The 17482-nt window shown below is 30.1% G+C and overlaps 1 protein-coding gene and 1 long non-coding RNA gene across 2 annotated transcripts in view; one reads left to right on the top strand and one right to left on the bottom strand.

Annotated features, from left to right (window-relative positions):
• Nucleotides 1-6: 6 nt before the first annotated feature.
• The window catches only part of LOC106459767 (protein Jade-1-like), a 51181-nt gene continuing 33705 nt past the window's right edge, over nucleotides 7-17482 (bottom strand). Inside the window, 9 exon segments of the mRNA XM_013919419.2 lie at nucleotides 7-2725; nucleotides 3799-3924; nucleotides 5806-5926; nucleotides 6712-6767; nucleotides 6770-6871; nucleotides 8877-8939; nucleotides 8941-8985; nucleotides 13879-13944; nucleotides 15840-15945. Of these exon segments, the coding sequence (XP_013774873.1) occupies nucleotides 434-2725; nucleotides 3799-3924; nucleotides 5806-5926; nucleotides 6712-6767; nucleotides 6770-6871; nucleotides 8877-8939; nucleotides 8941-8985; nucleotides 13879-13944; nucleotides 15840-15945 (2977 nt within the window). The 3' untranslated portion in view covers nucleotides 7-433.
• LOC111085845 lies at nucleotides 10746-12889 on the top strand. Its single transcript, XR_002610625.1, has 3 exons — nucleotides 10746-10890; nucleotides 10930-11133; nucleotides 11714-12889. It is a non-coding gene; the product is annotated as an uncharacterized LOC111085845 (long non-coding RNA).

Raw genomic sequence — 17482 nt, 5'->3', positions numbered from 1 at the left:
CTGTAGCTTTTTTCCCCCCAAAACTTTGTCTTCAAAATAAGGGTGCGTCTTATATTTCGAAAAAAACGGTAATTATAACTGTTCAAACCAACAACTTCTATACAGGCCCTAAGGTATCCAGTGCACTTGATTTTACATTATAATTTAACACTAAGTGTCACATAAGGCAAAAAGTATACACATTATAACAGAGAAATTCTTAACAACTAAGCAGTTACCTACATTTTTTGGATATACAAAACTCATACAAACTTTTTACATTTGAAATGAATAGGATGACGTTTAAAATATATTTACAGATGTTTTACAAACAATGTATAAATTTACAAATGTAATATAAAGGGGAAGAAATTTATCGCTACCAGTATTTATAGAAGTTTGTGCTTGGAAAAGTTTATGTTAACTTTTAGTTAGTATACGAGAACAACATGTGCTAGCTAACCCCTGTATCCGGTTTAGACATGTTTTGAGTAGTTCTAAATCTCATTGAATATCTACTATTTGCACCATTTTCTTTACTACCACAGTCTTCTTTAGCCAACCATGTTGGATTAGACAGTACAGATCTTCTGTCAGAGCGTAAGTGGCGATCTGTTCTTTTGGGCGGTGACTGCCAGTCATTTTGTACAACTTTAAAAGCATCGGTGCCTTCCCCAAAAGTGGGGTCTCTCTTCCACCTAGGAGAATCAGGAAAGTTTGGATCTTTCCGTAGTTTGATGACTAGCCTCTTAGACTGACCTTGGTTTTCACCATTTAGTAGTGTAGAGTGACTAATTAAGTCCCTACTATTACTCCAGTTTCTAGATGTTCGGAACTTTTGATAATTATCGCCTGTTGAGAAAGTATCTTTCTTTGGGGAGGAAACTTCAGAAAGAGGTGAAACAGGCGAATTTCCTCTTGTGTTTTCCAAAATATTATTTTCTGATTTGACTTTCTTGGGTATTCGGTACCCGCTTAATGATCCCCTTGAAGTAGCAGTGGTTGCAAATATGGACTCACATATTTTTGCACTTTCTTCTCTCAGCCTATCTTTATCTGGTGAATGATCTAAACTGGATCGTGTTCTTAAAAGTGATCTGTCTTCTTTTTTTGGAGTTTTTAGTAAAGATGACGATTTTTGCAAGTTTGTGGCAGCTAGGGGTGATTTTTCTGGAACTTTCAATTTTGGAGTTGATAATTTTGAAAGCTGATCAGTTCTTTCAAGTGTTACATCAACTTCTTTTAAAAGTTCTAAGGAATAAGTGTTTTTAATATCTATCACATTTTCGTTATTACTTCTAGAATCTTCTATCACAGGTAAGAGGTCAGTTAATTTTTCTACAAGATTCAATTTTAAAGTGTTTGATTCTGATGAAGATTTGTTAATTGGTAAGCCCTTCTCTGGTTCTCTTGTATTTTCACTTATATCCAGTAAAGAAGTCTCACTTTCAACTTCTTTTAGGCAAGGTTCTATATCTCCACCTCCCAATTCTTCCACAGGAGTCTTTACTATTGAATCACAACTTGATTCTTTTGTAGAAATCTTTTCCTCGGGCATAGTAACCGAGTTGTTGACAGAAACCTTTATGTCAATTTCGTCACATGATTCTTTATTTATAACTTCCACCTCATCTTCACTACCTAATTCCTTTTTATTAACTTTCACCCTAGCATCAGCAACCAATTCTTTATCACTATCTTTTACTTCGATTTCACCAATAAATTTTTCTCTACTAACGTTCACCTCATCCTCAATATCCAGTTCTGTTTTACTAGCTTCCACCTCTGCTTCGCTAACCAATTCTTGTTCATTAACTTTCATCTCTACCTCATTAGCTAAATCATTTTTATTAGCTTCTACCTCAGTTTCAATAGTCAACTCCTGTTCACTAAGTTTAACTTTGGTTTCCTCAACAATTTCCATTTTACAAGCTTGCACCTTGTCCTCATCAACTAACTCTTTTTCATTATATTCCATAATTGGCTCACTGTTTGATTCCCAGTTTATAACCTTTTCCACAGACTCACTAACTATTTCTTTATGTTTTTTCACCTCAGCCTCACCACCATATTCCATTTTACTATAATTTTCTCCCAAATCACCATCCAACTCATTTTTAGAAATTTCTAAAGTTGAGGCTTTCTCATCTGAACCTTCAATACCCACTGAAGACAAAGACATTGATAGAGAGTTATTGGTAGATATACTTGTATCTGTAGATATCACCTTGACATCCACAGTTTCTGACAGTTCTCTTGAATGAACTGGTTGATATCTATCAATTAATTCCATTTTTATATCATCTTGATTCTTAGAGTCACAAAAAACAGGCTCAGATGATTTTTCAAGACCTTTATTCCTACACACTACAGCAGACAACCTCCGTTTTGAACGAGCATAAGTACCATTGATGTACTGTTTGGCATAAGGATTAGGAAGCCTCTGAGTAGAAGGTCTTAGCTTTTTCTTCTTTACGGGTTTTTCAATGTAAGTATACTCTTCAGGTTTGAGCCTTGCTAGCACAGCCAAAGTGCAGGGTACAGGTTCTTTGTCCATGGAATACATTTTGTCATACACAGAAGATCCTTTATTGGCTATCATCACAGCTCCAATATCTTGGCTTGTAAGTTTGAGAGATTTGTTGGCTAAAGTTCTGGCCTGAGTCTGGAATATTTCCTCTCTTAGTTTCAACCAAGAACGGAAAAGCTTCTCCCTCCTGCTCACCATATAACACAAGTTTCTTACCTGTGAAATAAAAATAACAGTACATAAATTATACAAAACATGTAAACATGAATCAATTTATTTCATCCAAATGAAAAACAATTATTCAAATGGCTTGGATGCAAACATCTTTGGAATAATATTAAGTTGTCTAATTTTTTGGTCTCCATTACAAGACAGAACATGAGGCTAAAATAATTTCAATAGTGATGATACCCAACTGACAAAAGAAAGTATTTTAATCACTATAAGTAAGATAGTTTTGAATGATATATTTAATTCACTATGTTCATTACTGGGTACATTTTGTCGTTGTAGGTAGTTTGTTACATTAGAAGTTGATATTCATCATTGCAAACATCACACCAAAGAATACAATTTGATTCAACATAATAAAAGATTACAAGAAGAGTTGACAATATCTGTCATACAAACACACTCCATATTGTCAAGTCTAAATGGTTTAGAAACATTTGACACAAACTAAGTAGCAAGGAGTATTTTCACACGTTCTTTCACATTCAAACATTTCAAGAATGTTAAAAATATAAGTAAATTAAATAAACAAAAACACAACATTCAGTTTTTTGGTGTGCATGTGTAAATGTATTTTCTTGGCACAACAATAATTTTGAGATATTTTCCATGATAAGTGATAAAACAATACATGTATTACTAAAAGACAAAATTAAACCTAATTTGTAAAACATGATATAAAATACAGTTTAAATGTATAAAGTGTATAATTTACAAACATATGATTAAATGCTGAATAAATCTCATGTATATTTGTGTTGTGTGCCACATTTCACTAGTATGTGATATATATTATCCACAGAAACCACAAATGCTAAAAACAAAAATTTATACATTTAACAAGTGTAACCTACAACAAAACATGACATATGTCAGCATTAATATCTACTTCAAACTGAAAAGTATCATATTTTAAAATTCAAAAACTTATTACATTTTTAACATAACAAAGCAACAAATTAACATAATATAAAATGATGTCAATATACCAATACATTAGACATACAGCTACATAACATTTGAGAAACTACTTTCATAGTTTTAAAAAAAACACCTACCCTTTCCAAGTCTTGTCGTAAATGTACAAACATTTTCATGCGAGTGTATAAGCTGTCTTCTTGCTGCCTTCCTAGTATGTCAGTTTCTTCTTCTTTTGGGGTAAGTAAAGGTTTGTCAAATTGAGCCTGAAAACAAAAACCAAGTTGTTACAGCAATATTTTGTGACAATCATTATTACTTTTGATGTTTACTAAACTTCTATTAGTAGTTTCTGTTTAAAATTTAAAATAATTAATACAGTAAAGACTGTCACTCTTTTGCTTTCTTATTTCATAACAGGAAAATATAAACCTTCATAGCACAGGTTCTCCGACTCCAGTTATTACTCGTACAAATAACCAATGCAGAGAAAATTCGAAATCTTTTTTCATATGCACTGTTCATTATTTTTCTAACATATGTCTTTGTATCAATACCATATCATTATATTTTGTGAATCTGAATGGCCAATTTTCAAACATAGGTGCATTTTTGCCTAAAAGTGTTAAAGGCATTACAAATCTACAAACAGGGCTCAGTCAATTTGGCCGACCATGTGACCTCTTTGTACTCGTTTAAAGTCTTTATAGAGTTAATACTTCTAACTTTCAATATTGTGTGTGTATATCTTCACAAAATTTGGCAGTCTTTCAGTTAACATTATAAGTCTTTCACATAAAAAAAATCATTTTTTAGTGAAGTATTTCTAATAAACTGAAATAAAGATTTGTCCATGAATATATTGAGTATTTGTTTTGAATAATCCATGTGCAAAGTGATTTTCATGTTAAGATTACAAATACTTTTCTTCATCTCAAAAATCCCAAATTTCATTTGTGTAATCTCTAAAACCTCCTAAATACATTTCAAATGTTTGTTTGCAGTAAAACTTTATATTCTATCTGATATTTTCTTTACCATAACTCAATACAAGGTTGGCCAATTTCACTAAACTTGTAACCCCCCCCCCCCAAAAAAAAATATCTAAATTATCCTCCTTTTCTTTCTAGAATGACTTCAAATGTGGCATGAAACTACATTCATCTATCCTAAGAAGCTTTAAGCTTGTAATAGCATATATCTATTTGTAATTATATTTTATTGTTCTTTTGATTGCCCTTTGAACCATGTCTGACTACTATTCACGCCATCATAAGTTGTAAATCACTTGGGGAATGTGCAGTTCATGTTACGCTATCGAATTACATTACTCATGAGAGCTACTCGTGAAACATTTTTATTATATTATTATTGTTTATTTTACCTAATATAACCTTAACTAACCTAAAGAGATATTTATTTCTTCATTTTAGTTACTTTTATAATAATAATAAATAAAGAATAAACATAATTCTCTTTCTTTGCTCTCGACTATCGATGACAGTTTTTATTAAACTAATGGTAGTAGTGCATTAAATTTTTATTTAATTAAATAATACACCAAAGAACATAGAATAATAACTTGATAAAGCAGACAATTTCCTCTAACAAACACAATTTTTCTGGCTTTCTAACTATGCGACAAGAGCCATTACAAATACATCCAAGCTAGCCATTGTGATTCCCGTGGGAACTAAAGTTGAATTAGAAGTGAAATTGACTATTCTGTGTTCAGAACACAATGTTATACAATACGTCATTTGATAGATGAAAACCTTGACTTTCTATCAGTTATAGGTAATATAAAATTAAATGTATGAGAGAACTATTAACAAATCCTGAAAGAGAGGATGTGACAGGTGGGTGAGGCAGGAGGTCTGATTTTATATTTGATAGCTCTGTAACAAAACAAAATTGAAGGCTATAAAAATTATGGTTTGTCTAAGCAATGATGATTTTATAGTGAGTAATTTACTTATGTACTATTAAAATAAAGGTTATTAGCTAAGATTTTATGCTATATTTATTGGTATAACACAAACAAAAAGTAGTTTAATAAAATTTTGAATGTAAGACACTAAAACCTTGTGTCATGAGCAGTAAAGAATACCCGGGGCGAGAGGGTTAAATTATTATAAAACAGTTACCTTTCTCTTCAGTTTCCAATACTGATAGACGAAATCCACAACAGTTGGGTCTACCTGTAACAAATCTGCTGTCTCCTTTGTATTTACATAGTTGTAAAACTCTGATGACATCTGTACAATCCTATTGCAAAAACCATTCAAACAGAAAAAAAATTACCACAATACTACAAAAAACTTTATAAATGTTTCCATGTTCTTCCCAATGTTAAGTATTAGTTTATATTTTTAATACGTGAGAAAATACTATACACATTCTTAATTTCTCAAACTGCATTTATCATAGAAAACTAAAAGAATATACACTAAACAACTATGTTAGTTTCAACAGTAATCAAATATATTTACAAGAAATTCAAAATCTCTGAATACACAAAAAATATACAGCATGCTCAAGTCTGAAATTCACAATATTCAGGAGCTATACTGCAGATCTACTCAGTTCTCTTTGCTCTGGTTAATGAAGATTAAAAAATGAACCTGAGAAAGAAAGTCGCAGTAAATATGAGAAAGTATTGTAACACATCTTTATAGGATTCACTCAGTCCATACATCAATAAAATACAAATGTTTTATTATGTCCAGTTTTATATTTTTTTTCCAAGATCTGTTTCAAATTAATTGCAATATCATTGATTATTTATCAGCAGATAATAATGAACTACTTCATATTATGATGGTCCCAAGCTAAATGAAATAAATTACTTGAAACCACCATTTTCCAAAAACTTTCTATAACTTGACAACAGACATACAATTTTAGATTTTAGAAGATTTTTAAGACCAGGAATACTAAAAACTATACCCCAAAACTTGCCACTCCTATGTAAACCCTTATCTAGAGAAAGTTCTAAGTACCATTTATCAAAGTTTCTTTGAAAATTTAATACAATGTAAATGTAGCATTACTTTTTCTCCCTTGCATTTGCTCGATCCTCACTAGACATTTCATACTCTTTCTTGGGCTTCTGATTTTTCTCATTTTTTTTTTTCTTGGACTTTCCTTTTCAACTTCTGAATCAGAAGAATGATTTGCCTCTTTCTTTTGACTGTGTTTTTGACAGTAAGACTGAAAAGATGCAAAGACAGAACCAAAGAGTTATTTTAATATAAGTCATTCTATTACTGAAATTGTTTTAATAATGTTAAATTGTTCCATGGAACACCTGTTTCTGACACAGACAGCACTTTCCTCACCAAAACGTATACATTTCTATCATTTAACTGTTGTGTAAAATGCATTAATAAATTACTGAACAGCTGTGTTTAGTTCATGATTGGTATGTTATTAACTTACTTTGTCTTGTTATGAGTTAATCTACTGTTCCAGTAATATAGTACAACATGATAAAGAAAGAGATGAAAATTAATGTGATGTGACAATTTTCTGAATGAAAAATGAATAATTTAATAATAATCTAAGCAAACATACATCATTTTCAAGCATCTCTGGACAAGAAATTTAAGGCTATGTTTCAGAGTCAGGGTAGTAGAAAAATGTATGATAATTATATGTTTAACATACAGCCTTTCCAAAAGATACCATCCTCAACTTTATCTTTTACAAGTGCCAATATGGACATCTTGATACTTGAGGGTTCTAATGTAATATAAAGAAATTTATTTAATAATAAAATGATAATATAACAGCTTTATTCAAGAAAGTTAATTAAAGCTACAATAGCTATTTTTACCTGAATGTTGTAAAATTAACTCCATGTTCACATTTTTTGAAAATCATTTTTGGCCAAGCAGTACTTTAATAATTGTTTTTTTTTAAATGGAAGTACAATGTGGTGAGCTTGGGTCACCAGCCAAGTCAAAGTTTTAACTGAAAACAAAGTCTACAGGTAAAATCATAACCTACCATTTAAAGCTATATTTAAACCTGCTTAGGTTCTCTTTTCAACTGAAGACTAATGACTAAAATATGATAAAATGAAATCTGGGATACTTTAGACACAAACTTTAACATTATGTGTAGTCTATTTGCACTGTTCTTGATAATATGACTGATAAGTAAAATTGGAAAAAGAATTTGTTTGTACAAAATGTTTTCAATTTTCAAGTTCTTAACAAAATCCATGAAAAAAAAAAAAGAGAGAAAATAGATTGTTTGTATACTGAATTTCAAGCAAAGCTAACTTGAGGGCTATCTGCGCTAGCTGTCCCTAATTTGGAATTGATAGATTAGAGAGAAGAGAAACAGTCAACAACAACAACTGCAAATTCTGGGATACTCTATACCAACAAACAGTTGGATTGGTTGTCACATCATAAAACTCCCACAGCTAAAAGGGTTAGCATGATGAGCAATATGTTTAAATCCTGTGGCCCACAGATTGCAAGTCGAGTGCCCTAACCATGAAACCACGTTAGAACCCAGTAAAAATATAATGTTTTGGTTCTTCTATTGTAAATTGATAGTTAAAATCAAAATTCATTTGATGGTCACTAGTGATCCAAGTACAAAGAGAAATTATACTTAGAGATGGAGGTTCTGAAAAGTGGGTTAGTAGGTAATAGTAAATTTAGGGTGTGAATGTTTCCATCCATTAGGTGGAGACTTTTAAGAATTTCACACCAGTTATGACAGGCAATGGTATGAGTTTATTTATATAACAAAGCATTTCTAGTCATCACTACTGATTTTAATATGACAGCGGTACAAAGCAAATTGTTTTTCTTTGCCAAATCCAAGTTGGTCATAATTACCTTTTCATACATTTCTGACACTTGCCTCACTCAACTTAAAATTTCATATTCATAGATTCTGTAAACTGGTTAATTGTGGGAAAGAAAAACAGAACTTTAATGGAAAATAGCATGAGCATCAGAACACAAATAAATTACTAACAAGAAACCTCCTAATAAATGTAGTATTACATATTATTAAAGCTCTGAAAGAAATCCAAAGAACAAATTAAATTGTTTTAGGCCAGACTTTCACAAATTAGTATGCGTGACACTTCTATATCATCGAATATATGAAGACATAAATTACAATAAGCATTACAAAGTATAACATGTTGATTCAAAATGTACATAAAAAAAACAACAGAAAAACAACTAACTCTTAACTTCACGCCATCATCATCTTTTTCATCCTCCATGATTGCTTTCATATCAAGGTTATTTTTCGAAGGCACAAGTGACATGGTAGGCAGTCTTGCATGTTTTCACCTAGAAATAAAAAAAAGGTACAAAAATTGTAAAAGAAAAATCTAATGATATTACCTACCTGCCTATGGAAGTCTGAAAGGAAAATTGAACTACCATTTTAGCTCATGTATAGAGTTATAGATAGCTAAAACTAGTTCTCTGAATATACAGATAAAATTAAATTGTATGAAATATTATTTTTAAAAAATCAGTCAACAGTACATATTGTATTTATGTAATTTTTTTTAATTTTTTGTTAATAAACCAAAGATTATAATCTTATTATATGAAAATGAAAATATACAGCAAACTTTCAAACTTGCATTCATGTACTACATGAACCAACATACATGTAAGTAAAATAATGTTATCAGCAGAAATTGTCAGGTTTAGTGACAATATTTAGGTTTAATAAACTTTTCATACATCAATTACTCAAGATTTTATTTTAAAATATTTTCAAGCAAATTATATTTGCACCCAAATGCAGATTTCATAATGATATTAATTTGCACGCAATTATTTGGGTATCAATATTTATTGTAGTAACATTGAACTACAATACAGGAATTCAATTCAATTACCATTAAAAGTTCAATATCAAGTTCTTTACTTACGTCATCACTTAATGAAAAATTCAATGTTACAAAGTGATACATGGTTAACGAGAATTTGATTAATGATATGGTGAGTAACACACACACAGAGAAACACTAACTCTCTCTTTGTAATTAAAACCCAGTATTATAGTCTAGCAACCAAAGTAGTTTTTTTTTTTACCTAACCTTGAGCTGGAGATCCCACAATGGTTTTTTGCTGATTTTGTATCTTCAGACCATATACAATCAGAAAATGTAGTATACCAAGCTGGTGCTCTTGGGGATTTTTATATATATATGTATGTATGAAACGACTGGTTTCCATGGTAACCATTCTCCCTCATTTCAAATGCAAATGTAGAGATACAAAAGATCATATCTCAGCAACAACAAGTGATAAAATGTTGAACAAACTGTCCAGTTCTAGGTTTTTGGGCACAACAAATGTACTGGTGGCACTGTTTTATTGATTGGAGACATGTTTTATACTCTTATGGCAAGTCTGATAAAATATGCAGTAAAATATAAACAGAAATAAACAGTAACTAATCAGCTAAGACTATATAAAGAACAAGTATTATCAGTGCTTGACCAACTTGTATTTACTATAATTTTCTTAACTATAGCAACAACGACATTTTTAAACACCGTTAACCCCCTTCTGTGCATGTTACCGAGTTACATTCAAAATTTGAATACAGCACTTTACTATAAATGTAGTTTAATAAAATTATAATTATCAAGTACATTATAATTTAAAGTTTATATTATCTAAGTTTAATTCCTATATTTATATATTTTAAGAAGAAACATCTAAAAATGCAGTTTTTGCTGTCATGTTATCTGTTCATGTTAAGAGTTCTTATACAAGAAACTGTGAGCAATGAATATAGATTGTTAGTTCAATCAAAGTACACTAAACAGATGTATTTTATCACTTTCTGGAAACTTTCAAAGAATTTCTTCCCACATGAAATATGGTAAATTTTTTTCTAAGTTTAAGGTCAGCCACGCCCGCTTGCAAAGTCGAAGCTGTGTTGCTAAGTGACAGTTCGAAGTTGAATAGCATGCTTATAGCTAATAGAAAGAGCAGATTTTCTGCTATTTACTTAATAGCCTAAGAAACATTACCAGTGTATGGAGTTGTACTAAGAGATAGAAAAAAAAGCTTAGTCCACTGCTCTCTCGGGGGGTACCTAGCGTTTGGAAAGTGTTTCTCATCTTATTCATCTATTAGTTTGCTACACAGTTACAACTGCATTTACATTTTATGCTTATATGTTAATAAATTATATATTACTCATGTTTTAAAATGGATATTTGAAAGGTTTAATGATTTTTATACATTTAGCTTGGATTTTGAAAGTGTCTAAACATGATGGCATCATTCACGTTTGTTAGTGTTAGTGAAAGAGTCTGCATGGGGTGACCAGTTAATATACTGGCATAAATAATAAAACACAAAGAATTGGAAAGAAAAAATGAAAATAAACTGTAACTGAAACTATAAAGACATGAAATTACACATATTAAAAAAATGTTTCAAAAGACTTCTACAAAGAGCTAAAAGGTATGTATATACTTCCATTTCTTAATTTTAAACATTTCATTGCACTGTACATTGATAATAATAACTAGAGTTAGTGATATAGTAGAAAAAAATAAATAATAAATATTTACCTTAAAGAACTTTTAATATTAATTCAGGAGATTATGCAAACAAAATGTGAAACTGTAAGATAATAAATAGTGTTTTTATACTCAAAATGAAAATCTCCTTGCATGTGAACTATTCAAAGTCGAAGTGAAAATAACTACATTAAATAATGAATGTTTTAGTTGAAATAGTAGAAAAAATCAAAATTAAAAATTATATTTTCCTGAAATGAAACTACATACTTTTAGGATCTTTCATGTCAAATTTCGAACAATTTCACTAGTTTAACTTTTATAAAGATCACAAGAGTTATATAAGTAGATCGTTATTATATGGTTAACTTATAAATTAAACTTACATGTTTCTTTTTATTTTGTCTTGAAAAATTAACAAATAAAATAATGAATATCCTTTTTGTTCTAACAAGTTGGACAACTTCTATTTAGTAGAGTGCAGGACACGTATGTTAACTTGATGTTTAATGTATTTTCAGAACACAAACATCATGAATGAGTATGTATTTGATAAAGTCAGTGCCTGCTCTAACCCAAGCCAACCAATCACAAAGTTCATTGAAGCAAGCATACTTAGAGATGATAATTTGCATTCTGATATAGACAGAAACTTTTGTGATGACCCTAATTACACTGTGCACTGTCACAAAAACTGTGTACCATCATATACTTCAAAATCACACCTTAGGAAACTAGGAAAAATGAACACTTGACCTGTCAAACAAATCGTAAGTAAAAACAACACTGTCGTTTTGATATTCGAAGTTTTGACTCTAAAGCACATAGTTTGTTTAGTGAAGATTCATGTCTTTTAAAATCGATAAGAAGCACCCAGATCGTCAAAACTGAGTAGCTGTGTGTACTATAACAGACACCATAAACCATTTAATGAAGTCATACTGGATGCATGTGGGGATCAGTGGGCACATGAAGTGTCAGTGAAATACAAGGATCAGTCAGTGAGTTACATGTAGCACATGCTATATATCACTATGATTGTAAAACCAAATTTATGGCACCAAAGTCAGTACAACTTGCATGTTCAAGTAGAAAAACAGCTCAAGAGCCAACATCAAAAGATTCAGCTCATGTCCTTGGCTCCCACTGATGAAACATCCCACATGAACGTAATGAGAGCACATTTGCAAGGATGTAAAAGGAAACATGCATTAGAAGCCAGTCTGCCACCTATTGACCCTACATTATTCAAACGGTCAAAGGATCCAGTTAATAAGACACGACATCCTGTAATGTTTCCACCTGGCATACTACCCACTACAGAATGTATACACAAGTTTGTAATGTGTTCTTGTGCAAGGTGCATATTGTCAAGATGTTCATGCTATTCGGCATACATACAATATTCTGCAATTGCAAAGGTGGATCAGACTGTGCCAATGAGCATACTAAAATAAATCTACAAGGTACTCCAGATGAAGAGAACTAAATGAATTTTATAAACTTGTATATGCAAATGATGTCCTTTTTTATTTATTTTGTGGCGGTATGTACATCATGTGGAGTATACTGCTACTGCAGTTATTCAAGCTTGGGGTTGTATGGTTGAGATGTTCACTCTACTGTTATTCTGAGTGTTTAATAATAGTTTTATTCACTTATCACATGTATATATTATATAAATGTAACATTTTGTAACAAGGCATCTAGTGTTTTGTATGAAATCCATGTAATAAATGGCATTCAGTTTTTATTTTTATTTTGTTTCATTGCAGCAAAATTCACAATTATTTTGTCACACTTGCCATAAGGGTACAAAAGCTTGTTTTCAGTCAATATGTAGGGATGATGCAAATGTGAACCCTACTATCATGTTTGCATTGTTTTTGAAGGACTGATATTAGCCATACCTACATTTAATTCCTTTTTGAAAAGTTTTTTTTTTTCTACTTGATTTTTTTAATGCAGTGTTTCAAAAGACATAGGAAGGTTGGATTTATAATCAAGTTAAATACAATGAGGTACCGACTCTGATATTTATTGTTTATCTATTATTGGCTAGTAATTTCTGTTTCACCCTGTACTTAAGCTTTTTAAAGGAATAATAATTTTCTGTAAGAAAGCTAATTTCAAGGGATAATGATAATATCATTGACACTAGAATTATGACCCTTTTTCTTAATTACTACTAATTATTAATAGTATTATGAAAGTTGATACTCCATTTGAAACTATGTCACCTCAGTAAAATTGGATGACACTATTCTTTTGGTTTTTGAGTTATCTATAATAATAAAAAAGAAGCAGAAGAAAGAAAAACAAGAAATTCAAACTTTTTGTTATGATACTTACAAACATTATCAGAACTTATGACTCAGTCATTACATAGATATTGTTATAAAAGGAAACACTGTATGGTATTGTAAAGTTCTGATAACCTATTGAGGAAATATTTAAAATACTATCTTGATGAACAATCCAAGCTATCCCTACATAGATAGTGCTACCGTCTGTCTGATACTTTTATGGAAAACATTAAAAAAATCAATTTCTAAATTTAAAACTAAAATCAAAGAAATAATTGGAGTGCACCATAGATTCATCAATATGATGAAAAATATCAAAATATACTCTTATATGAAATTTACAATTTCTCAAATCTAAACAACACATTTTCTTTACTCACTGAGCACTGTATGCAAGCTCCAACTCTTTCTCGGCAAAGGGAACACAAAAGAGACCATCTACTAGGCTAAATAATAAAAGAATCATTGATTTATAAATCACACTCAATTTGTCATCAATACATCACTTTTTTACGTACTTTATTAAAGACTTTTTCAGCATGATTTGTTTTATGATTTTTTCTGTTTTCTGGTGGTTTATTATTTAATAAATGATGCTTAACCATACTGAGATAATTAATGAGTAATCCTTACAATTTTTCATCCAAGAATCAGACCAACGCATCCTACAAAAATTCTAAGATGTTCTTGTTCTTTTAAAATTATTGAAGTTAAAATCTATGATTAATGAAATGAAAAACAATTAGAATCTTAGGTAATAATTAAATTTCACATCTGCGAGTCAATCTGTGATTGCAGTTAGATCACAAGTTAGCTAACAATAACCAAGCAATGATTCAATTTCAATCTATTAATGAAACAAAATTAAACTGACTGTTCAATAAAGTATGTCATTAATTAAAACTCACTACAAGCTCTATCAATATGCTTATCTTACTAAGAAAGTAACACATAAAATGTAAAGTGGTAAATGGTATTACCCTTTTTTCTCACTACAAACACCTTAATAGAATGTACTTATTGTTCAGTTATGCTTTAAAATTGTCTTACACTTATAAATTTTGTTGATATTTGCAAAATTGATAATTAAATCTAGAAATTCAAATGCAGTTTTCAGAATTTCATTATTTACTGGTAAATTTTCAAAGGAAAATGCTAAATAAAATGTTTTAAAGAAATATTTGAAATTGAAAAGTTTTAAAAATTAAGCTAAATAGGTGTTCAATTTATTAATAATAAATTCAAAGCTAAAAAATATGGTATATAAACATCTACAGCTAAATGCAAGTGTAAACATAATTAATAGTATAGTATGCTTAAAATGTATTAGCAAGTTTGTAACGACGAAGGGTAAATTTACAAATCATAGATTCTTTTCAATCATGATTAAGCTAGTAAAAATGATAAAGTAAGCTCAATTATATATAGAACAGTGTGAAGTATTTAGTACATATAATACTGTACATGTGGTAAGATGTGTTCAAACTAACATTCCTTAATACATATAGACTTACATAATACAGTATTATATAGTCCATTTGTTTCATTTAAGTAACCGAATTTCATCAGGAAAAACTTTGCTGTTTTTAGAAATGATTAGATCATTCCTGACATTTTCAAATTATTGAATCATCAATACCTTTGCAGAGAAAGCTTAAAATTAACTTGTGCCATTACTCATACACCCTACTTCATAATGAATTGGAATAACTTCAATGCTAAACTCAGCAGCCTTTACACGTACTAATACATATGTACTCAGTATTTCATAACAATCATTAATACTGGAAATACTTAAACTCTATATGAAAATTTACTTACTTACAGACTACAGTACTTCATTATAATGCCAACAAAATGTAAGATATATTCTTATGCTTTGGACATGCAATATGCAAGCTCAATCATGCACACTAATACTTGTGTTACCAATCCTGACATTTCTTTTCACTTACAATAAGGTTTGATAAAAAATTACTTAGAATTGAAGTAAATATTTTATTACAATCTTTCTCGTTTTTAATATAAATGTGAAATTTTGTCACAAATTACAGACTTTAAGCAATTTACACTGAAGAAAAATTATGCTGGCTGATTCCCATTCTTAACCAGTAAATTATTTCAGTAGGACAGAGAATTACTTAAAACTTTAACACTGAAGTCAACTAAAACTAATTGACTTCATATTATAAAATTTCTTCATTTTTGCTTTTCATCATTAATTAAGCAATACTACTTATATTCTCAAGAATAACTGTTCTGATTTATGTAAAATGGTCTAAAAAAGGGCAGAAGTACATACAAAAAAATTACTCAAACAAAAGCACAGAGTAAGACTTACTGAAATCTCTGATATTTTGGTAATTGGCTCCATTTTATCAACGTTTCCAATACTAACTTCAGGTATCCAGAGGGCACAACTAACATGGGCCCACTTTCTACCACTCCTGAAATGAAAATTTCTTAAATAAATAATAATTATGGAAAAAAAAGATTTATTTTTTGCAATAGCATTATCATTATTGTTATTATTACTATTTTTTTTTTTTACAAAAGGAAGTTCTCTAGCTTTATAAACTTTAAAATAATTTATAAAAGAACACCTTAAAAATTTAGTGCAAAGAGATTAGTGTGCAAAATTTTCAAGAAAGCACTCATCAACAAAACAGTTTGTGAACAGAGAAAACAACAACTTATTCTGAATTCAAATATTATTTCTTTGTTTCAACAAGAATCAACGTAAGTGCATGTAATTCATAATTACTACAGTACTATCTACCAATATATATTCATGTAATACTCACTAGTTAAGTTTCTGTATATATTAAAAAAATCATTAAAGCTTAGATGTGATAAAATAACTCGGGCTTTTGCCTTTGCAAGGAAAATTATCATGGTATCTATCTTTTAAAGTAACATAAATTTACAGATTATCCTATTTTTTTTTAGCCTGGCATGGAAAAAGGTGAATCATCCCAAATCATTTTTAGACCCTGCAACACAGATTAAATATATAACAGTACAACAATCTTATACTATTTTACTGTAAAATATTCAATACTGACTCAAGTCTAACTTCAAACAATCATCTCAGTCACAATTCTTATAAAAGCCTAGGTACTCAATCTATAACAAGTCCTATAAAAATCTAGCTGAAGGTACTTAAAACTGTCAAAAGTATAACTTAAGAAACCCAATATTGTCACTGTTACCACATTACTTTGATTTGGGATTATTTCAGCTCACTCCAAATGAAAATATATATAAAGGGCTTGTGAACTTCCTGAAATTTTTCTGATCATAGTATGATACTTATAGCACCTAGGAAGAAATTGGAAATTGTTTTTAACAAAACAGTGCAATTTCAGCCTTGTAACTCCAATTAAAGTGTAGTTTTGGATGCTTTTAGCCAATCACTGCTTTTCAACCTCAGTTGTCATGGTGTAATGTAATTGACCATATCTCAGTTTTGAGAAGCCACAGGCTAGTGATCTTAAATCTTAATGAAAGCTTTTTCCATTATCTCGAACTGTATATGCTAATATAATTTCCTTTTGAGCAGAGACACACAGAGATCACAAAAATGTGATCAAAGATTAGGTTTGTGATATGTTGCTAAAAGAAAAGATGTTTGTGAACAACTTCTGTTACAGTTAGTCCTGATTTTTTTAAAGCTTGTGATAAGCTTGCTTTAATTATTATCTAATACCTCATTTGAGTTATGATGTTGCAGCACAATAGGTAAAATATGTTTTTCATGGAACAAGATGAGATAAGCTTAGTTAGATTATTTTCCACTTGACTGTATCAGGTTTTGTAAAAAGTTTATAATCTGTTTTATCCAATGGTATTCAAATTTTGCCTGTAGACATTTCAGAAACAGATACATTAACATTCAAACTGGTGTATTTAAGTGTTTTACACTCACAAAAAAGAAAACTATCATTCTATACGTATTTGAAGAACTTGTAGCATTTCGCCACA

This window comes from Limulus polyphemus, unplaced genomic scaffold (assembly GCF_000517525.1).
Source record: "Limulus polyphemus unplaced genomic scaffold, Limulus_polyphemus-2.1.2 Scaffold658, whole genome shotgun sequence".
In the NCBI taxonomy this organism is placed as follows: domain Eukaryota; kingdom Metazoa; phylum Arthropoda; class Merostomata; order Xiphosura; family Limulidae; genus Limulus; species Limulus polyphemus.
The sequence above is the reverse complement of the archived record's forward strand: the minus strand, read 5'-3'. Positions and strand labels throughout refer to the sequence as shown.